General features: G+C 37.9%; 1 protein-coding gene across 7 annotated transcripts in view; it reads right to left on the bottom strand.

Annotated features, from left to right (window-relative positions):
- Positions 1 to 23,675, bottom strand: part of RBBP8 (RB binding protein 8, endonuclease) — a 112,727-nt gene that overhangs the window by 76,443 nt on the left and 12,609 nt on the right. The window contains exons 1-3 of one of the 7 annotated variants that reach the window (XM_086682604.1): positions 21,399 to 21,542; positions 17,641 to 17,725; positions 13,640 to 13,845 (exon numbers count right to left, since the gene is read on the bottom strand). In XM_086682604.1, the coding sequence (XP_086538730.1) occupies positions 13,640 to 13,748 (109 nt within the window). In that variant the 5' untranslated portion in view covers positions 13,749 to 13,845; positions 17,641 to 17,725; positions 21,399 to 21,542. Of the gene's footprint in view, positions 1 to 13,639; positions 13,846 to 15,327; positions 15,747 to 17,003; positions 17,270 to 17,640; positions 17,726 to 21,398; positions 21,543 to 23,675 lie in introns of those variants that run through there. The other 6 variants (XM_086682603.1, XM_086682608.1, XM_086682607.1 and 3 more) reach the window with 6 other exon arrangements.

Genomic DNA, 23,675 nt, shown 5'->3' with positions numbered 1-23,675 from the left:
GTTGATACATGTAACAACTTGGATGGTTCCCAAGGAAATTACGCTGACTGAAAAAAAAGCCAATCTCAAAGGGTACATCCGATGTGATTCTACTTACATAACTAACACTCTTGACAGGAAAAAATTATAAAAAACATATTATTGGTAGCCACAAACTGGAGGGGTTGGGATGGGAAAAAGGGGGCTGAGGGCTTAAATAAGTGGTGTGAGGGATCTCTGGTGGTAGTCACAGGCATCTAAAATCAACACCGTGGGGGCGCCTGGGTGGCGCAGTCGGTTAAGCGTCCGACTTCAGCCAGGTCACGATCTCACGGTCCGTGAGTTCGAGCCCCGCATCAGGCTCTGGGCTGATGGCTCGGAGCCTGGAGCCTGTTTCCGATTCTGTGTCTCCCTCTCTCTCTGCCCCTCCCCCATTCATGCTCTATCTCTCTCTGTTCCAAAAAAATAAATAAACGTTGAAAAAAAATAAAAATAAAAATAAAATCAACACCGTGGAAGTGAGTGCATATAAAATTGGGGGTATCTGAATAAGGTTGGTAAATTGTATCAATGCCAATTTCCTGGTCCTGCTGTTGTACTATAATTGTAAAAGATGCTCCCATTGTAGGAAAATGGCTGAAGAGTATAGGACAGTTCTTTGTATTACTTCTTAAAATTTCATGTCAATTTACAATAAGCTCAAAATAAAAACTTAAAGAAAATTATGGAAAAAGATCTGCCCTAATAGTTGGAAAATCGTTAAAATATAAAACATAATAAAGGAAAATATTTCTTTCAATATTAAGAATAAAAACTGGTATGCTGTTTAAAAAAAATCTTTTCCATCTGTCAAATTCCCAGGCTGAGAAGCTTCCTTCTTTTTCAGATAATGACATACTCATGAAAACTTGAAAGTACTTACTTAGTAAAGCATCAAATCGTTCTTCTTAACGTTTATTTATTTTTGAGACAGAGAGAGACAGAGCATGAACGGGGGAGGGGCAGAGAGAGAGGGAGACACAGAATCGGAAGCAGGCTCCAGGCTCCTAGCCATCAGCCCAGAGCCCGACGCGGGGCTCGAACTCACCGACCGTGAGATCGTGACCTGAGCCGTGGTTGGCCGCATAACCGACTGAGCCACCCAGGCGCCCCAAGCATCAAATCATTCTTAAAGAATTAAGAAAAAAACTTATGACCTGACTAGGCCAAAGACTAGAGTCAGCAGTTTTTCACTCTCTTCTTTCTAAAGTGTGTGAAATTTACTTTTTTTTTTATTTAAAAAATTTTTTAATGTTTATTTTTGAGACAGAGGGAGACAGAATGCAAGCGAGGGAAGGGCAGAGAAAGAGGGAGAGACAGAATCTGAAACAGGCTCCAGGCTCTGAGCTGTCAGCACAGAGCCCGATGTGGGGCTCGAACCCATGAACCGTGAGGTCATGACCTGAGCCGAAGTCGGACGCTTAACCGACTGAGCCACCTAGGTGCCCCGAAAATTTACTTATTGATAGATTTTATTTTTAATTTTACCCAACTTCTAAAACTCAGTGCAGCCAAAGATGAAAAGGATTATTGCCATGACCATTTTAAGAAAAGAAACAATGAGATAGAAAATCCATATAAACATCAAAAGAAAATTCTTGGGAAATATGGAAAGAGTACTCTTTTATCTTGTAAGCATTCAACACCTGTGAGGCATTTGTTCTGTCACGCAGATCAGCCCTGAAACAGGTTTATGTGTGTGTCTATGTGTGTGTGTTTAAATTTTAGCATTTGCTATTCATCAAGTCAATTAGGCATCTACAATTAGAACCCCTATAAAGTGTGCTTTAATCCTGTTCCACACCCATCGGAAGGAATGAGGCTATACAATGTAGCTCCTGTATGAACAGGTAGTCTGTTCAACAAAGTATTTGGGATTGTAACACTGGCAACCTGAGATACCTATTGAGGAAACAGCATTCACAAGACCAAGTGCTGTACTACAAATTAACCCTACTCTGGCTAACATATGGATATTGGAGGAAATGAAAAAATTAAGGGCCCATATGTGTAGTTATAACACAGGAAACAAGTTTATTTTATTTTTTTAATATTAATTTATTTCTTAATGTCTTTTATTTTTGCGAGAGACAGAGACAGAGACAGACAGATAGAGTACTAGCAGAAAAGGGAAAGAGAGGGAGACACAGAATCTGAAGAAGGCTCCAGGCTCTGAGCTGTCAGCACAGAGCCCAGAGCCTGACGCAGGGCTCGAACTCGCGAACCAAAGATCATGACCTGAGCCATAAGTCGGATGCTCAATTGACTGAACCACCCAAGGGCCACCACAGGAAACAAGTTTAAATAAGAATTCAGAAATGAGACAATAATTTGTTATAAGCAAAATAAAAATCACTATGTTAACTTTTACTTATTTTAGTTCTCTACCCAGAACAGACCATATATGCAGTGTATGTACTGTCACTTTAAAACAAGTTATCTATGGTTTTGAATAAGCCTAATAACTTTGTTGACAAATAGTGGCTTTATGTATACAACTCAAGTAATTTAGCCTCTACCAAAATATTACCACTAGTTTTTCTGCAAGGGCCTAATAAATTATTTTAATTCTAAAGTGAAAACTCTTGTCTTTATAAGATGCTTAGTTTAAGTCTTAAATTTTAATTATCTCAAAATAGGTAAATTAATTTTTATGGACTCAATTGAACTTATAGATGTTAATACAAATGGAAAAATATTAGATGGGAGAGTTACTTATAGTATTAACAATGAGTATGACACTGATGTTATGGACCAAAATTACACGCAATTCCTTTCACTGTTAATTTATGTAGCCTTAATATGAATGTCATCTTTTAGGAATTTTGATGAAACATCTGAGAAAATAAATGAAACAATCCTAAACCGAATCAAGAAGTATTTATCCTGTTGTATTAGAACCTCTATAGTTTTGTGTGCCTTCAAAGGGGTTCTAATTTTGTCTAGAAAAATCTGCCTAGTTTTCTAAAAGAACTGATTACTGTATTTACCAGATACAGGAAACATTATTAGATGAGATGCTGATAATAGAACCTGGCATGAACAAGAGACCATTTATTAAAATGGTGGCATTCTGGGGAGCCTAGCTGGCTCAGTTGGTACAGGGTATGACTCTTGATCTTGGGGTTGTGAGTTCAAGCCACACATTGGGCACAGAGATTATTTAAAAATAAAAGTCTTTAAAAAAATAAATGGTGTTTTGAAAAATAAACATTCTAAATTCTATTTTATTATTCTATTTATTAGTGCTTTTAAGTAATAAACCTGATACTGACAGAGATTTAAAAAGGCAAAAAAATATTGTACCCAATGAATACTTTGAATTGTTCAAACTTCTGAAATTTAAAGAACTCTGAAATTTCTATTAAATTCTATTAAAACATAGGGGCGCCTGGGTGGCGCAGTCGGTTAAGCGTCCGACTTCAGCCAGGTCACGATCTCACGGTCCGCGAGTTCGAGCCCCGCGTCGGGCTCTGGGCTGATGGCTCAGAGCCTGGAGCCTGTTTCCGATTCTGTGTCTCCCTCTCTCTCTCTGCCCCTCCCCCGTTCATGCTCTGTCTCTCTCTGTCCCCAAAATAAATAAATGTTAAAAAAAAAAAAAAAAAAAAAAAAAGACTAAATTCTATTAAAACATAAAACATGCTCTAATAAGTTATCAGTAACATTTATCAATAACAATTTGTTTTTGACCCTGATACTAGCAGCATTTGTCACAAAAGGAACATAAGACACTAAAGTGAACAATCATGAAGGGATACAATTTTACTAAAGATAAAAAATATAAAAACTCAGTCACAAATGTCTCCAGACTTTTCCAACAAAAATGGTCTTTGCACACTGCTGTTCAATAGAAGTTGGGAGACTTTATCTATTCTTTCCCCCCCAGCTTTAAAAGAATGCATATAGCTTAATATATTCTTGTGATCAGTGTACAAACTGTCCTGCATATGACATGTTTATCTATCATTTTATTATGTTTTGGTCAAATGAAGCAAAAAAAAAAAAAAATCTCAAGATACAGTGGGTGTATTCAGATGTATATAAGTTCTCATGTAAATGGGAAGAGTTTCTCGGACATCTAAGTAAAAATTATGTATTTCAAGTACTACCATTCAAAACATTTCTTCTCTGTTTTTTAAACTGACATAAAAGTTTAAAAGTAATGAGTCAATTTTGATTTCTATATATACTTCAAAACCTGCAAAGTCCAGACAAGTCCATGTTTGATGTCTTTCAAATAGCCTCTTATACGGGTTTCTCCAAGTGGATCCCCCACTTTCAAAAAAATTAAGTACCCTTCAGGCATGTCTTTGATGTTATCACACAGTTGGAAGATCTAATTTTATATGGAACTGTGTAGAATACATAAAAAGTCTGCTTTCAGCAAATTTGCCTCATCTGAACCCAAATGTTTTTAAATAACATTATTTTTTTAAAAACAATAGTGCTCATTTAATACCTTTAAGAATCCATAAGGGATTTTGAAATTGGAAAAAGAACTCTGATCAATCTCATATTATAATGAACCAGAAATTATCTTCTCTCATCAGTTCACATGTATATCCAATACCTACCATTCATAAAGCACTTGGGTATTAGCTAAATATACTGAAACCTGCTGTATTCCTCTTTTAACATTTTCAGTGCATATAAACTGACTCTCCTGAGAGTGTGATGAGTACTAGAGAATAGCTATGAGGAGTCCACAAGTTAGAAGAATTATCCACCATGTAATATTTGTGAGTTTTATATGTTGTATAATCTGATGAATTTGGCATGTTGTTTCTTATTAAAAAGTGTGTATTAGGGCACCTGGGTGGCTCGGTTAGTTAAGCATCCGACTGTTGATTCTGGGTCAAGTCATGATCTCATGGTTTGGGAGGTCAAGCCCCACATCAGGCTTAGCACTGGCAGCATGGAGCCTTCTTGGGATTCTCTCTTCTCTCTCTGCTCCTACTTCCACTTATGCACACATGTGCTCACACTCTCTCTCTCTCAAAATAAATAAACATTAAAAAAAAGTATATTATTTTCTTGACTCTTCCTCATCATAAAGTAAGGGTTTCCTGAAGACCCTGAAACACTAAGGAACATGAAGAAATCTGCCAAATATTTTATCCCTCTTAAATTAAGAGCCTAAAAATAAAACTGACCCAATTTTATTTATTTTTTAAAAATGTTTCTTTATTTTTGAGTGAGAGACCACACAAGCAGGGGAAGAGCAGAGACAGAGGGGGACAGAGGATCTGAGGCAGGCTTTGCGTGGACAGCAAGCAGTAAGCCTGACACAGGGCTCAAATCCACAAACCACGAGATCATGATCCCAGTTGAAGTCCAATGCTCAACCGACTGAGCCACCCAGGCACCCCTGACCCAATTTTAAATGGGCATATATAAAAATTATAAAATGGTAATGTGCAACATGGAAAAGTAAGCACAGTTTAAATAACGAAATAATACTTAAAAATAAGCCATATATGGGGCGCCTGGGTGGCTCAGTCAGTTGAGCTTCCGACTTGGGCTGAGATCATGATCTTGCAGTCCACGAGTTGTGGCCCCGTGTCAGGCTCTGTGCTAACAGCTCAGAGCCTGGAGCCTGCTTCAGATTCTGTGCCTCCCTCTCTCTGTTGCTCCCTCAACCTGTGCTGTCTCTTTCTCGCTCTCAAAAATAAACATTAAAAAAAAAAAAAAGCCACGTGTAAAACACTATGAATATTGATCACAACAATGCATAAAGCTACACACATTTCTTTTAAAAGTAGGAAAGAATAAACAAAAAAGCACAGATGCCATTCTTGTAGAATGGGGACTTATTTTTCCTTTCCCAGCTTTCTATAGTATTGTCTAAAAACAGAAATTTTAAAGTAAATGGGTAGTAAAATATTTCAAGATTTTAAACAGATATAAAATATTGATATTTTCAGGGTGCCTGGGTGGCTCAGTCTGTTAAGTGTCCGACTTCAGCTCAGATCATGATCTAACAATTTGTGGGTTCAAGCCCTGCGTTGGGTTCTGTGCAAGCAACCCAGAACCTGGACCCTGCTTCAGAGTCTGTCTCCCTCTGTCACTCTGCCCCTCCTCCACTAGTGCTCTCTGTCTTTCAACAACAGATAAATGTCAAAAAATTTTTAAAGTTGATACTTTCATATAATGGGATTTAAAATACTGATGTTCAAGAAAATATCACATTGACCAAGCTATAAACTATGCAATTCATTCATATACCACTTATTAATTTTTTAGTATGTGCCAAGTACTTTTACCTACAGGGATGTAAAGATGAGTAAGATAGGGACTCTGCCTAATAAAAACTTAATGATCTTCTTAAAACCAGTTATAAAACAACATAAATAATCATTTGAAGAATAAAGAAGCTAACCTTATGCTTGAAGATGGAAGAATACTAGTTTCCTATCAAATGTTTATTAACAACTCAAGTATGTCTGGTTCTATTTAAAAATATTTCAAGATATTATATTTGCTTCACTTCCAGATCACCTAGGATAAGTTTTATAATATGTAGCAGTGACACTCCCATAATAGTTAAAACTTGAAGCTGTTCTTATTGGTAAACCTATGTGATACAGTCACAGCATGATAAACCAAAAAGAAGATACTGCTGCTCTTCAACATAAATTGTCAGACTGTTTATTCCTTCCCAGTTTTATAAGTAGTGCATGTAGCTGATTACAATGTTGTTATTGGGTTACCAAGGCAGACTCTCTCGTATGTGGCTTATTTTTGCTACCATTTCACTGTACAATTATATTATATATTTTCCTAAAAAAATGAATTCAAAGCCCCCAAAACTCACTGTGTCATCTTCACTGTTCTATCCTCAGCAACTGCTATCATTCTTAGCATATAATCTAACGACCCTCACTGAATGAATAGCAAGTCAGTACTAAAACTCAGAATTGTTCCTCAAAGTTTTACAATAGATTTTCTGGGGAAAACAGTATAGTCAATGAGCACAATTAATGTAAAATATTCATATTTATCCTTAGACATATGACCATGAGCATAGTTTACTTTAAAATAAGATCTTTATCACTAACAACAAATTTGAATTCCCAATTTTTCAAATATTTGAACTAAACAGGTCCTAGAAATTTAGAGGAGAAAGGCCAACAATCCTAGAAAATAAGCAACAATGGGGCACCTGGGTGGTTCAATCAGTTAAGTATCTGACTCTTGACTTCAGCTCTGGTCACGAACTCAGTGTTTGTGAGTTCAAGCCCGGTGTCAGGTTCCACGTTGACAGTGTGGAGCCTGCTTGGGATTCTCTCTCTCCCCTCACTCTTTCTGTCCCTCCCTGCTCATTCTCTCTCAAAATAAATAAACTTAAAAAAGAAAAGAAAAGAAAAGAAAAGAAAAGAAAAGAAAAGAAAAGAAAAGAAAGGAAGCAATAAAGTATGTAACAGTTCATAAAAAATATAAATCACTCAAACATTAGCAAAGATACTTAATTTCGTAAGAAAAATATAAAAATTACATTGAAAAAATTAACATAGTAATCACACATCATAGAGATGTCTTTTAGATACAGATTTGAACTATAAAGATATTTTTGACAATTGTGGAAAATTGAACACTATCATCTAATAGGTACTAGATGTTAATTATTTGTTTTGTTAGCGTGATAATGGTTCTTTCTAGTTAAAAAGCCTACTACAAACACATACTAAATATTTATAGATAAATTATGTCAGAGACTCCAAAGTAACTGAGTGAAAGAGGGATAGAGAAGTACATGGAATACAAGTAAAATAAGACTGGCCATTTATTGATGATAGTTCAAACTGAGTGATGACTATATAGGAGTTCATTTTATGATTTTCTTTACTTTTGTATATATGTAATAATTCCTAAAAAAAAAAATGAAAAAAAAAACACCTAAACTTTAAATTAGAAATGAACACTGAATATAAACACAAAAGATTATAAAAGTCGTTACCAGTTTGTGTTGGGGGAGTGGGAAACTTTTTTTTACTTTGTGTTTTGACAATTTAGAAAAAAGCTTAAGTTAAAAAAATAGATTAAACAATAACAGATACCTTGATTTCTAAATGAACACAACTGTACCTCAATTACATCAGCACTCCTATACGCTGAAAGAGGGCTTTAATGAAAAATGAAACAGAATGATTGGTCAACGAATGAGCACAACAGAGCATAAAGGATGCACGTATAGTAGAGGTAGCTGAACTCCAACTTTTCATAATGAAAAAAAGTAAAGAGTTTCTAATGTTTACTTCAGCTAGGAATTTAAAAAACCACAATTAGGGGCACCTGGGTGGCTCAGTCGGTCAAGCGTCTGACTTCGGCTCAGGTCATGATCTCACGGTCCGTGAGTTCGAGCCCCGCGTCGGGCTCTGTGCTGACAGCTCAGAGCCTGGAGCCTGCTTCAGATTCTGTGTCTCCCTCTCTCTCTGACTCTCCCCCATTCATGCTCTGTCTCTCTCTGTCTCAAAAATTTAAAAAAAAACAAAAAACAAAAACCCACAATAAGTAAAGACTTCTAGGAAAGTTGCAGGATACAAAATCAATACACAGACACCAATTTTGTTTCTGCACGCTAACAACAAATAATCAGAAAAGGAAATGAGGGATGCCTGGCTGGCTCAGTCGGAAGAGCATGCAACTCTTGATGTCAGGGTCTTGAGTTCAAGCTGACACTGGGTGTATAGATTACTAAAAAAAAAATAAACTTCAAGAAAAAAAAAAGGAAATGAAAACAATTCTATTTATAGCATCAAAAAGAATACTTAGGGGGCACCTGGGTGGCTCAGTCGATTAAGTGTTCGACTTCGGCTCAGGTCATGATCTCATGGTTTGTGGGTTGGAGCCCCGCATAGGGCTCTGTACTGCCAGCTCAGAGCCTGGAGCCTGCTTCAAATTCTGTGTCTCCCTCTCTCTCTGCCCAACCCTGCTTGCACTCTGTCTCTGTCTCTCAAAAATGAATAAACGTGGGGCGCCTGGGTGGCGCAGTCGGTTGAGCGTCCGACTTCAGCCAGGTCACGATCTCGCGGTCCGTGAGTTCGAGCCCCGCGTCGGGCTCTGGGCTGATGGCTCAGAGCCTGGAGCCTGTTTCCGATTCTGTGTCTCCCTCTCTCTCTGCCCCTCCCCCGTTCATGCTCTGTCTCTCTCTGTCCCAAAAATAAATAAACGTTGAAAAAAAAAAAAATTAAAAAAAAAAAAAATGAATAAACGTTAAAAAAAAAAAATACTTAGGAATAAGCTTACCCAAAGAGATGAAGGATTTGTACACTGAAAATTATCAAGTATTCATTCCTTAAAGAAATTAAAAACTACATAAATAAATAGAAAGACTTGGCATATTCATGGACTGGAAAGCTCAACATGGTTAAGATGTCAATACTACTCAAAGAAATCTACAGATTCAATGCAATCTGTATCAAAAGTCCAATGATGATTTTTGCAGAAATAGAAAAAGCTGTCTTAAATTCATATGGAATCTCATGGGACTCCACATAGACAAAACAAACCTGAAGAAGAACAAAACTAGAGATCCCACTTCCTGATTTCAAAACTTACTAAAAGTTACAATAATCAAAACAGTATAGTACTGACAGAAAGACAGATGTGTAGACCAACAGAAGAGGAAGTCCAGAAGTATACTCATATTTGTATATACGATCAAATGGTTGACAATGGTGCCCAGAAACTTTACGGGGAAACAGTCTTTTCAACAAATGGTGCTGGGAATATTAGATATCCACACACAAAAGAATGAAATTTGGCCCTTGTATCATATACAAAATGTAACTCAACGTGGATGAATGATCCGAACATAAGAGCTAAAACTATAAAACAGGGTAAAAGCTAAATAATATTAGATCTGGCAATGATTTCTCGGGTAAGACACCAAAAGCACAGGCAACAAAAGAAAAACATAAAGTGGATTATATCAAAATTTAAAACTTCTGTATGTCAAAGAACACAATGAACAGAATGAAAAAGCAACCCAGAGAATGGGAGAAAATGTTTGCAAATTATGTATCTGATAAAAGAGTAATATCCAGAATATATAAAGAACTTCTACCACTCAACAACAAAAAACCAAAGCTGATTAAAAATTGGACGAAGGAGGGGCGCCTGGGTGGCTCAGGTGGTTAAGCATCCAACTTCAGCTCAGGTCATGATCTTGCGGTTTGTGAGTTCAAGCCCCATGTCGGGCTCTGTGCTGACAGCTCAGAACCTGGAGCCTGCTTCAGATTCTGTGTCTACCCCCCCTCTTTCTGCCCCTCCCCTGCTCACACTCTGTGTCTCTCAATAATAAACATTAAAAAAAAAATAGACAAAGGACTTGAATAAACATTTCTCCAATGATACACAAATGGCCAGTAAGTACATGAAAAAATGTTCAACATCACTAATCTTTAGGTAAATGCAAATCAAAATCACAGTATCACCTTACATCCACTAGGATGGCTACGACTATCAAAAGAAAAAAAAAGAAAACAGAAGATACCAAGTGTTGGTAAGAATGTGGAGAAACTGTTAACACTTGTGCGTTGCTGGTGGGAATGTAAAAATGGAAAAGAGTATGGTAATTCCTCAAAAAATTAAAAATATAATTATCATATAATTCAGCAATCCCACTTCTAGATACACTTCCAAAGGAGTTGAAAGTAGGGTCTTAAAGATTACTTGTACACTCCTGTTCAGAGCAACATTATTCTCAACAGCCAAAAGATGTAAGCAACTCAAATGTCCAACAATGGATGAATGAATGGATAAGCAAAATGTGGTATATACAATGGAATATTATTCAGCCTTAAAAGAGAAAAAATTCTGTAATATGTTACAATATGGATGAAACTTGAAGACCTTATGCTAAGTGAAATGAGCCAGTCACAAAAAGACTGTTATGAGATATTTAGAATGGTCACAATCACAGAGATAGAAAGTGGAATAGTGGCTGCCAGGGGCTGGAGGCAGGGATAAATGGGGAGTTATTGTTTAATAGGTATAAAATTTCAGTTTTACAAGATGAAGAGCTCTGGAGATGGATGGTGGTGATAGTCGCACACATCATGAATGTATTTAACGCCACTGAAGTGTACACTTAAAAACAGTTAAGATGAAAAATTTTATGTATATTTCATGGAAATTTTTAAAAAGTATCCCCACTTCTCCCCCTCGCCAAGAAGAGATAAAAGTAAGAATTTTCCAAGATTTCTTAACCATTTAAATTTTCTCATGTTTATTTTTTTGGCCATTCTTTTTCTGTTTCTTTCTAGAAATTAGCAGTTTCAAAAATCATAAAGAGGAACGTAAAAGTAATCAGTATGTGAAATCTCTGTTATAACTTTTTTATAGTATCTCACTGTATCTGGCTGGGATAGTACACAGCGGGCACAGATAATTATAACGGTGCTGCTTCAGAAAGGACAACATTCTAATATCTAAACGCATATAGCTAGTACATATATTGCTTACTATGTGCCATAAACTCTTCAAAATGTTTTACATATATTAAAATATTTAATATAATGTGAAGTAACTATTATTAGTATCTTTATTTTATAGATAAGGAATCTGGTGCACCGTAAAGTTAAATAGCTTGCACAAGGTCACCACCTTCAAGGGTGAGATGGCTTTCAAATATTGGCAGCCTAGATCCAGTAACAAGTACATCACATAGCCTCTTTCTCAACACAGCACTACCTATACAAGTAATAGAAGTAAGCACTGAAAATGAAAATTTTAGACTTAATCCTAAAGATAAAGCATGGTAACAATCTCTTTAGCATAGTACTTAATGTTTTACATAATTTGAATCTATCTACCTCTCTAGCACCATCCTCTTTCCACCTGACCAATAAATTCCCATCACTTACCTCATTTTCTCTGTGAGCTGTACCAACTTATCTACAGTTCTTTGATTAAAATCAAGCCGTTACTGCCAAACTTGTGCTTAAGCTATTCTCTTAAAACGTTCCCCTCCTACAATCTTCTTTGTCTGGCTAATTAGACTCATTTCAATGGTAAAGCCTGATTTGACAGTAAATCAATCAATCAATCAATCAATCTCTCTCAAGGGCACGCGCGCACACACCCGGTTCTTCCTTTATGTTCCCAGATAACTATATATGATTCATTCTTATTCATAAGGTATGGCATATGGTAAGTGTACCCCAAAACTTTTCTTGAACAAGAGTCTGCCAGTACACTGGGGTATGCAAGAATACTTCTGGGGTCCATGCTTCATTAATTCATGATGAGTCCATTATCATGAGGTTCTGCCAAGAACTACATTTACCACAGAAAAGTTCTAACACAGACCCACATACTAGGTGGATCATGGTTGTTGTTTTTTTTTTTTTTTTTTTATGAGAAAATTGCCATTTATTGCTTTGGTTTTACCCAACAGGAAGAAACAAATTTTATTGCCATTTATATATTTTCTCAAATTGACCATATACAGTCTTTGTCTGCCCATTCCAGAAAACTGGGGCAAAAGTAATTATAACTAAGTACAAAAAAGCAACACATGGACAGAAAAAAAACATTCTCAGCATTAGGAACACTCATGACCCCAGGATCCATTAGTGCTCATCTCTGATGAATGATGCATTCTTTTGAACCAATCTGATTTGGTTAAAATATAAAGAGAATACCTGAAAAGTTTTTGATCGATCTAGACATTCAAAAGATAGAGAATATAGTCTAATTTAGAGGTTTGGGTTTTTTTTTTTTATTCTTTATATTTTCTTTCAGATGAAATATTTTTTTCTTTGAAAATGTAAGTAAGATTAGGTGGATTAGATTTTAATGGCATTCCAGTGTAATGTGAAGGCTGTCAAGCACTATAGTATTAAACCTATGGTTGCAGCAAGAAAAAAACATAATACCAAGCAATTTCCGCCCATGGGAAAAACGTATTATGTTATAGTAACAGAATTAGACAGATATTAATACCAAACGTTGAGTCTACCTTTAAGAGAAAATTCTTTTATCTGGAGTACGTTTTAACACAATCACAAATAATAATTATATATTCATCTCAACCACAACTGCTCAATTCTCCTCACACTCATTGCACTTCACATAAACCTTTTAGCATTTATTTCATTATACTGTAATTATCTGTTTACATGGCTCTATCTCTATTAGACTCCAGGCTCTTTGAAAGCAAACTGCCATTCACTTTCATATCTCAGTGCTTGGTAGCAAATAGATTCCCAAAAGCTTGAAGAATAACTTTAGTATTTTAATGGCTATAAAGAATCCTGCACATAATTTTATAGGAAAAAAAGTTTAGAGATTATATATCTTGGCTGAGATCACAGATCAAGTAGATAAATGAATTCGGAATTCACATCCAGGTCATCAATCAACAATTTCTATGCCGTTTCCACCACACCACACATATTACCATAGTAAATAACTTAAGATGTGCAAAAACTACATCCCATAGTAGGTGTCTATAGTTATAGAGCAACAACTCAATCATAAATGACTCACAAAAAATTACCTTTATTAGGTCCCTTAAAAATGAGATCCCTGAACTGTCACACAAAGTTACAACTATTTAGTCTCAATAGAATACTGGTGTACTATTAAAAAAAAAAAAAAAAAAAAAGATTCTTACCTTGTACTTCTTTATCATGATACTCTTTTAGTTTTGTCCAAAGTTCCTTGAAGTCATTAGATATATCTATAGAACTAGGGCTTCCACAATTGCTTCCAGAGATGTTCATCTTTCTTAATATGCTCCACACTTCTATTTGCCTAATGTTTTCTGACTTTTTCTGTTACATTATATAGGTATGAAGTTGTCTTGGGCAGTTGAAATACCTGAAACAACAGATTGCAACACAAATGAATTTTACATTTATCTGTATGTAATTTTAAGTTAGAGTATCTTCAAGCTTAGCCAGCTATTCTCAAGTTTTCCTTATTTACCTACACTCAATCATTTTGAGAATCTGGGGAATGGGAAGTAAAGACAATTATGCTGAGAACCCTGATTTCAGTTATTTGGTCTTTAGTTAAGCTAAATTTTAAGGCAAACTTTCTCTTATTCCTCCTAGAAAGGAATAATTACTCAAATTGAGATGTTTCTGATATTGAGAGGTTTATAGTCATTCATGATCAGCATTGAATAATGCAACGTTCTACAAAGAATTAATTTTTTGTTAAACTTTTCAGTTGATATGAAGTGCAACAATATACTGAACCAATAACTGGAAAACATTCTGAATACCCTTGACTTAAACAGTATTCACATATATACATCTACATATACACAGAAGCACATGCCTCATAAAAGAGCAAGAAAGATGTTTGTGATTAATACACACGAACATCTGAATACCTTTCTTATTACAAGAGAAATCAGTGAGCAAGATACAGGCACAGCAAAGAACTATGAATACAGAAACGTCTAGTAACAAGACAAAAAGGGTAAGGCTATTTTGTGTCCCTCTTAGGGTAGAGGTGAATGATAATTACTTGTGTAAGCCCCTGAAGGAAGCAACAGGATACTGAGAAGTTCAAGTGGATTCATAAATATTTTAACGTGTCCTTAAGTTGAAACCATTAACTAGCTACCACTAAAAAAAGAAAACGATTAGTAAGTTTACTAAACCTCACATATGGCTCCTTAGCCAATGATTTACCATTACTAACATGCCCAAACTGATTTAAGTGTTTCTTACTAATCATTTCTCAAGGTCTCTAATGAAGAAGCTAAAATAAGCAATGACACTTCTAAAGGAGAAGACTGGAAAAATACACTCTTAAGTTTTATAAACGTTGTGATTGGGGGCACCCAGCTGGTTCACTATGTAGAGCTACTGATCTCAGGGTCATGAGTTCAAGCCCCACGTTTGGCATGAAGCCTACTTAATTTAAAAACAAAAAACAGGGGCGCCTGGGTGGCGCAGTCGGTTAAGCGTCCGACTTCAGCCAGGTCACGATCTCGTGGTCTGGGAGTTCGAGCCCCGCGTCAGGCTCTGGGCTGATGGCTCAGAGCCTGGAGCCTGTTTCCGATTCTGTGTCTCCCTCTCTCTCTGCCTCTCCCCCGTTCATGCTCTGTCTCTCTCTGTCGCAAAAATAAATAAATAAACGTTGAAAAAAAAATTAAAAAAAAAAACACCAAAAAACAACTGTGATTAGGCTTTGTTGAGACAGTGAAAACTGAACATGTACTGGATTTTAGAGAATATTAGCGCATTATTTTTAATTGTCTTGGGTATAATTTGCTCATATTTAAAAAAAAAAAAAGTCCTTAGCTGTTAAAGAGATATATACTGATACGTTTACAGGTAAACTCACCTGTTCTGGATTTGCTTTCAAATGCTCCAGCTAAAACAAAACATGAATGCCGGGTAGGGAGATGAAACCAGTAGGCCTGCTTTGACAATTATTGAAACTGTAATGGATGGGTCTCTCTCTTGTGTATATTATTTCCACAACAGAGTTTTTAAAAGAGGGATTGGGTGAATTAACACAGCTTCACTTCCAGAGAGGCCTGAATTCTATTTCTTAACCTTAAAAGATAAACAGGCTTACACTACTGTCAGTAAAAGCCACCATTTGTTTACTATATGCCAGATACCGTGCTGCTTTATAGTCATTTTTAAACTTAATCTTGAGAACTCTATAAAACAGCTACTGTTACTAATTTCACTTTAGAGTTGGAAAAACAGGTTTACGAAATTAAGTGACTTTCCCAAGGTCATTCTGTTAGGACCAACACAGCTAAATGGGGGTGGGGGTGGCCCTCATACTCTAGCGATGTTAATCAACTGCAAAATACTTTCCAGTAGCCTAAGATGGGGCACCTGGGTGTCTCAGTCAACTGAGGGTCAGACTTCGGCTCAGGTCATGATCATACACATGGTTTACGAATTCAAGCCCAGCACTGGGCTCACTGTTTTCAGCCAAGAGCAGCTTCCCATCCTCTGCCCCCTCTCTCTGACCGCCCCCATCCCCTCTTGTGCTCTCCCAAAAATAAATAAATATGTTATAAAATAAAGGAGGCCCCCCCAACAGTAATTAGTTCTATTAAGTAATAGTTTAAAACAAAATTTTAATGACTTCAATGAATATTTTAAAATTGCATAGTATTCAATTGCTTAAAACAGTGTAAATAAAATAAGCATTCGTTAACGTACCCTGAGAGGTAGCAAAAAAAAAAAAAAAGTGTTTTTTCACCACATAAAAACAGTTTACCCACACTGAACTTGCAAATTCTGGCTCGAAAAACCATCTCAAGCCTATCCTGCACGGCCAGCACTTTTGTCAGAATTTCTTTTGGTTTGAACCGTTATGGTTACACGAGGATGCGCCTTAATTTCGCAGAAATGTGCACCTCGTGCCTCAAAGTGCATTCCGGGCTCAAAGGTCTGTAATAATTGAATACATTTCTATGCATCCTGTAGCACTGTAAACCACCAACCACAGTGAAGGTGCTCAGTAAACTCTTTCCAGTAGCACCCGCCGCACGTATTCTCACACAGGGCAAGGGCCGCGCCTGGAGTCACACACGTGCCCGCGACAAACGCACAGGGACTGGACAGGTCCTCTTACGGGCAAAGCAGAGGTCCAGAGGCTCCCATGCCCATCCCAGGACCCGTAGCCACCAACCTCTCCCCCCGCACCGCGGCCACCCAAACGCTCCAAAAACCAGCAGCGCGACTGACGCTGGAAGCGAGCACCGCGCACCCCCCCCCCCCCCCGCCGGCGGCGCATGCGCGGGGGCGGGCTCGTAGTGGGTAAGCGAATCCTCAGCCAGCGCGGGAGACCAAACAACCGCAGGGAGCGCGGGCTCGTCCTCCTTTCCCGCCCACCTCCAGCGGAGTTTATCCGGGCCCCAGCCTTATTCCTCAGGCAGCCCCGAATCCGTACGCCACCCCCACCCCAGGGGCCAAACGCCTACGTTCGGCCGGCAGCTCCTGACCGGAAGTAGCCACTAAGACCCAGCACTCCGGGTCTGGGGAAGGAGATACCTTTTTATTCACGGCTTACAAGTCTTCCTCAAGATTCTCGAAAGCCCCAGCACGGAAGCAGACACGACTCCGGGGCTGTGAAGGAACGGCCACTCGCTTTTCTTCTCTTTCCCTCACTAATCCGCCAACCCCCCTCTGGGAAAGCCGGCCCGTCAGGGCGGCCCGCGCTTTCCGGGGGTGGGGAAGGGCCCGAGGGCCGGCGGCCGGGCTTGTAGGCGCCCGGGCCCGCCCCCCTCGGAGCCCGCTCGACGTCACGGAGGAGTTCCCTTCACGTCACGCCCCTCCTCCGGCCGCCGAGCTAGGCGGTGCACCGCACGCCTCTGGCGGAAGAGCTGGGTGGCCCGTGTGTTCCAAAATTAAGGGTGGTGACTGGAGAGTCGAGCGCCAGCCCCTGCTGTTTACGGGACGGCTCCGGGAGCTGGCGGCCGCTACAGCGTTTTTGAGATGCGCTGGAGAAAACTCAGGCATTTCCGTCTGGGAAATTCAAGACCGTGGTGTTACCAGTGTGTCTGACGTTAGCATATTTCAGGAAAGCCTGTGTAAGTGGCCACTACCACAGGGACAGTTAACACTAACTGATAAAGGAATGGACACGGATCAGTCCAAGGTAGCGTTCTGCCTTGTAGCTATCTATTACCTGCAGATTAGTGACGTGACCTGACAGGACTGGGTGGTGAGGCCACGTAGCAAAGCGATGTGTAAGTGGAAAGTTCCTGAGGACCCTGAAATGAGACGGAATCAGAAGTGCCCAGCATTATTTGTTGGGATAATTTAGGTAATTTAATTTTTTTTTAAATCAGCGCTTTCTGTGGCTGTGTGTTTGTAATGGTCAACCTGTTAGTCTGTTTTCCTACTTGATTTCTAAAAGAAGCATTTTAGCATTAGCAGTTCTACAAATGAAGTTGAAAATAAACAACAATAGGCTACAATCACAGTATCTTTTAAACCAGTCCAATACTGTTCTTTACTAGTTATGAGACCTGGGAGGGAGATAAAGCATAGTATTATAAACTTTAAAACTTAAGTAGTGTTTAGGAAATCATAAATACAAGATATAAAGTTAATTTTTTCCACTCACTCATGTTAAGGGATGAATATCAGAGCTTACTCCTCGGGATTTCACCCAATAGGATGTTTCTGTACCATTGGAGCAATGCTATAGGAACGTTGGTATTTTTAGGGAAGAGGGTTGCTAAATCTTCATTACCCTGTTAGAGTAACTATCATTTGCTTCCAAAGTTTACAAGACTTCATAACACTTTTAAAGAAAATGGGTGAAAGATTGACTGCCATTTCTAATACAACACAGGAGGCATAGTTGTTTGTATAAATGTTTATAATGGAAAGTTTTGTTATAAATGGAAAGAACCTGTAGTCAGTTTGTCATTTAACCGTACACTGAAAGAACAGTGTACTTGTGGTCTGAAGAAAAACCATCAGAACAAAATGATGTAACTTGTTCCTCTGGCCTCTGCCAATGGCTTCACTACCCAATGCATTTATGTAAGTCAGAATCCAAATAATCATCCTTGACACCTTTCCCCCCTTTAACCCGCTTATCCAAACTACCACCAAATTCTGTCAGTTTTACTTACCAAATATATCCCAAATCAATCCCCTTCTTTTCATCACTTCCACAGTATTCCAAAAATACCATTGTGTCTTAACCTAGTCTGCTAGTCTGCTTTCCATATGCATCCAACCAACAACCCCATCTAAACCTTTCTCTTCACTGGTGTTCAGAAGAAAAAAAAAATGAGTATCTGTTCTCAATTCATGTATATATTTAAATTTTAAATTGCATGCATGTAAAAGAACAACAACAAAAAAATAGGGGCACCTGGCTAGCTTAGTCGTAGAGCAAGGGACTCTTGATCTCAAGGTGTGAATTGAAGCCCCATGCTGGGTGTAGAGCTTACTTTTTTTAAAAAAGATAAATTGTATATATGTATTGCTGAAAAATGGTAATAGTCTAATGGGTAAGTCACAGGCTCTGGAGACAGACTTCTGGGTTCAAATACTGTTCTAATACTTCCTTACCAAGTGACCTTGGATGGATTTCTTAACCTCTGTCTCATTTTTCTTACCTGTAAACTGAGGATAATAATAGTACCAACCATATAGGATTATGAAGAGTAAATGAATTAGTACATGTAAATTGCTTAGTACAGTGTTCATAGACACAGTATGTGCTTGGAAAAAAGCTAGCCCTTATTGGTACTTCTGAGTTATCTTATGACTATCAAACATTTTTAAAGACATTTTTTAAAAGGGTGAGAAAAAAGTAGAAATCTATGTTTTCCTCCTCCCACCTTAAATTTTACCCACTTTGAGACTACTTCTTTCCATTGTAGCTACTATGATCTTCCTGAAAAATAAATCTGAAAATGGCTGCTTAAACCATTCAGTGGCCTACTGTTACTCCTCGAAGAAAGCCACTTTGAACTGCCTCTACTACCTCTGCAGGTGTTCATTTCCAATCATTTTCTGCCATCTGGCCTTGACCTTTTAGTGTCTCCTAGGTCTTTGCGTGCTGTTGCCTCTGGAATTATCAACCAAACCTACCCCTGCCCTTTGCCCAGCTATTTACTAATCATTTTATCTTGTTTTAATAGTCTTTTCTATTAAATCCTCTTATAGCACTGTGTATGTTCCCATCTTACACTTATTACAGTTTTAAATATTTGAATAATTTTCTTTTCTCACTAGACTAAGTTTCTTGAGGTCAAAACCATGTCTTGTTCACCTTTTTACCTCCAGAAACTAACCCAGTGCCTGCCATAAAGTCAGTACTGTGTGGATAAATGAATAAAGTTTAAGGGATTAACTATTTAAAAAAAATTTTTTTTTCAACGTTTATTTATTTATTTGGGACAGAGACAGAGCATGAACGGGGGAGGGGCAGAGAGAGAGGGAGACACAGAATCGGAAACAGGCTCCAGGCTCTGAGCCATCAGCCCAGAGCCTGACGCGGGGCTCGAACTCACTGACTGCGAGATTGTGACCTGGCTGAAGTCGGACGCTTAACCGACTGTGCCACCCAGGCGCCCTGGGATTAACTATTTTTTATGTAAGTAGAGAAAATCTTTGAATCCATTCAAAATTCTTAGATTATCCATGTGAGATTTTATGGCGATCACTTTAACAGTGGAAATAGTGGGCATACTCATAGTCTCTCCCAATAGGAGCTTTAAACCCCACGTGGTGGAATAAATTATGAGGTTCTAAAGATATGTGGGAAAACTTTATGGCTTTGAACAGTGGTTCCCAAACATTTTTAATGCTTAGAAAAGCAATAATTGTATTACATATTGTGATAAAAAGATGAGGCTGCTTCCATCCAGAGGCAGCAGAAGTTGGAACTTCAGCCACCAGGGCCAGCGATGCTCCCTTGAGGGCTGGGATTTTAATGTCCTAGCACACCTATAATCCGTTCGAGGCCCCTGATTAGGATGCTCGACTTAAAAATTGTGTGATGAAATGATTCAAATGGTAAATTTTATAATATGTACATCTGTACATTTAACCACAATAAGAAAAAAAATGTGTGGTAGCAATAAAAACTCTAGGATTCTTAGAACTGTAGAATTTTGGAAATATGTAGAGTTTAAAATCATCTAACTCAAATCATTTTAAACCTGAAACCTTTTGTTGGTACTACAGTCTGCTTAACTCCTATAGTTGAATGGCTGAGGGTTGCAAAGGAAAAATCACACAACAGGTTATACTGATATCACTAAAATTATGTGGTTTCAAACCTCATATAGGGCATTAATTAATTCTTAAAACAGACTTTGTTCAGCTGCTCTTGTTTCCTTTGCTGTCTTCCAAACCTTCACTATTTTCCTCAAGCCTCTGTACAGTATTCTCACTCTCAGCAGACACCCTAGTCTCCAGGTTAATCAGAACAATTGGGGTCAAAAGGTGTGGTCTCCTTGAACTTCACTTTTCCTTTCTCAACCCTGCGAATTAGGCAATACCATTTTGCAGTCACAAAGTAACTCAAATCCACTTGCTTCTCCCCACCTCTTCTGCATCCACCTTAGGGTGGAGTCATCAGCATCTTAAACCTCTTCTGCAGCAATAGACTCCTTTTTTTTTTTTTTTTTTTTTTTAGATCAACTATCTTTCTACTTCTGTTTCCCCCTTATTGTGGTGTACAGCACTCAGAGTAGTCCTTTAAACAGATAACAGATTTAATCAGAACAAAATGCTGTCCTGCTAAAAACATTCCAGGGTCTTCCCATCACCTTAGAATAAAATCAAACCCTTTTCCACAGAGTCAGGACAAGTGAATCACAATATTACATTGGTGTTATTCCTAAATAATAGTTTTGAATTAGTGCTTTCCTTTCCATTCCCTTTTACCCTCGTTTAGGCCATGTTATTTCTTACCTAGACTATACAGTCTCCTTGCTTCCAGTCTTCCTCACCTTAATGCAGTGTCCACACAGCTGCCAGAGATCTAAACCATTATTTCTGATCCTGGCATTTCCTTCCTTAAAATCCTTAAGTGGCTCTCCATTGCTTAAATATAATCAATACAAAAATTTATTAATGAGACTTTATAGCACAGCTGGATTTGGATAGCTGCATTTCAGTGCTCAAAACCACATGTGGCTAGTGGCTACTATATTGGACAGCACAGGCCTAGATGTATAATGAACAAGTGAGGTTACATGGTTTACCTGAAGAACCAGGCTGGAGCAAGGACTAAGGCACAGATAACTGATTCCTAGTCTTAGGCTATTTCTGCTGTTTGTGCTGGGCATTTCTCATCTCTTTCCCACTCCCCACATCACCCCATTCCCCTCCCCTGACCCAACATTGAGGGCCTATATCCCCAAGCAAAAAATTTAAAAGTGATTAAACCCATTATGATTATTTACATAATACTGTCAGCACCTCTAATATGGACACACAATACTTAATAAACTAGGGTGAGCTGTCTACCTACAGCCAGAATTATTTTAAAACTATTTAGAATTAGTAAGAACTATTTAGAATTATTAAAAACAAGACAAAAGGCTGTTTGAGAGAGAAGTGGGAAAGGAACTTTTGAGACAAAAGAAAATTATGTTCACTGTCAGCATTTGTGTCAATTTGAACACTTGATTTAATTGTTGTTTACAGTAATTTTTTTTTTAAAGTTTTTTTTTTTCAACGTTTATTTATTTTTGGGACAGAGAGAGACAGAGCATGAACGGGAGAGGGTCAGAGAGAGAGGGAGACTCAGAATCGGAAACAGGCTCCAGGCTCTGAGCCATCAGCCCAGAGCCTGACGCGGGGCTCGAACTCACGGACCGCGAGATCGTGACCTGGCTGAAGTCGGACGCTTAACCGACTGCGCCACCCAGGCGCCCCTACAGTAATTTCTAAGTGTTGTTTAGGGATAAGAGTTTATGTCAGTTGATGATCTTGCCCTAAGTGACAAAATGTTTTGTTTATGATTTGAATTGAGGGTGGCAAGATTCCAGTTGGGTTGAACAGTTTTATAATTGTTTTAAAAGATATATCTAACACTCTCAGAAGATGTCAGTATTACAGTTTTTATTTTAACAGTCTTAAGTGGTTATTAATGTGCTTATAACAAACATTAAAAATTATACATTGCTTTCCAATTAGAAAAATTAGCCTTATGTAGTCTGGCCAACTTCTAACTTAGATATAAGAAACTTTATTTTGACTTTTACTATGGCTATATATACCTTCTTCATTTCTTTTTATAAACTAGTTGATAGTTTATAAAATGATATTTGTGTTCTTAAATATCATTCACTGAGCTACTTCATTTCACATCAGTAATGGGCAAAGTTTTATTAGATATATAATTTGCCCAATTTAGGAACCCTTTATACTTGATAAAGATTCCGATACACTATATGATAAACTGTATACTTGCTTAGTTGCCTAGTTTAAATAATGCCAGGCTGATCAAGAATGTTAATGATCTATTACTGCAAAATCATTCATTATGAATGGAAAGGAGTTTCTTTTTCTTACAGGTCAGCCATTTTATAATACAGTGACTGCTTGGCAGTATTTCATACCTATGCATATGGGTTTATAGAGCCCAGGAATTTTGTTATTTAGCCCTTAGATCTTAACACTGACATTTATCTGCTGTGGAGATGGTAAAAGAATTTAAGATTGATCACTAAGAAAGTAGAATAGAAAAGTAGATTTTATTTTGAGAATCTTGTGAAACTAATATGTACCTTTTTATCCAGTAAATACAGTATTATACTTGCATTCTATATACATATGTATAATGCTACCATGATGGAAGCTGTGGGAACAGTATTTATTTACAGTAATGTAAATGGAAAATATTATGGGGATGCCAGGGTGGCTCAGTCAATTGAGTGTCCAAATCTTTTTTTTTTTTAATTTTTTAAATGTTTTATTACTTATCTTTGAGAGAGAGAGAGAGAGAGAGAGAAAGAGAGTGGGGGAGGGGCAGAGAGAGAGAGGGAGACACAGAATCGGAAGTAGGTTCCAGGCTCTGAGCTCTCAGCACAGAGTCTGACGTGGGGCTCGAACTCGCAAGCTGTGAGATCATGACTTAAGCTAAAGTCAGATGCCCAACCTACTAAGCCCCCCAACTCTTACTTTTGGCTCAGGTTGTGATCCCCAGATCATATCATGGGATGCAGACACGGGTCAGGTTCT

This window comes from Puma concolor, chromosome D3, assembly GCF_028749965.1.
Source record: "Puma concolor isolate L17-30 chromosome D3, mPumCon1.1.hap2, whole genome shotgun sequence".
NCBI classification, from domain to species: Eukaryota; Metazoa; Chordata; class Mammalia; order Carnivora; family Felidae; genus Puma; species Puma concolor.
The sequence above is the reverse complement of the archived record's forward strand: the minus strand, read 5'-3'. Positions and strand labels throughout refer to the sequence as shown.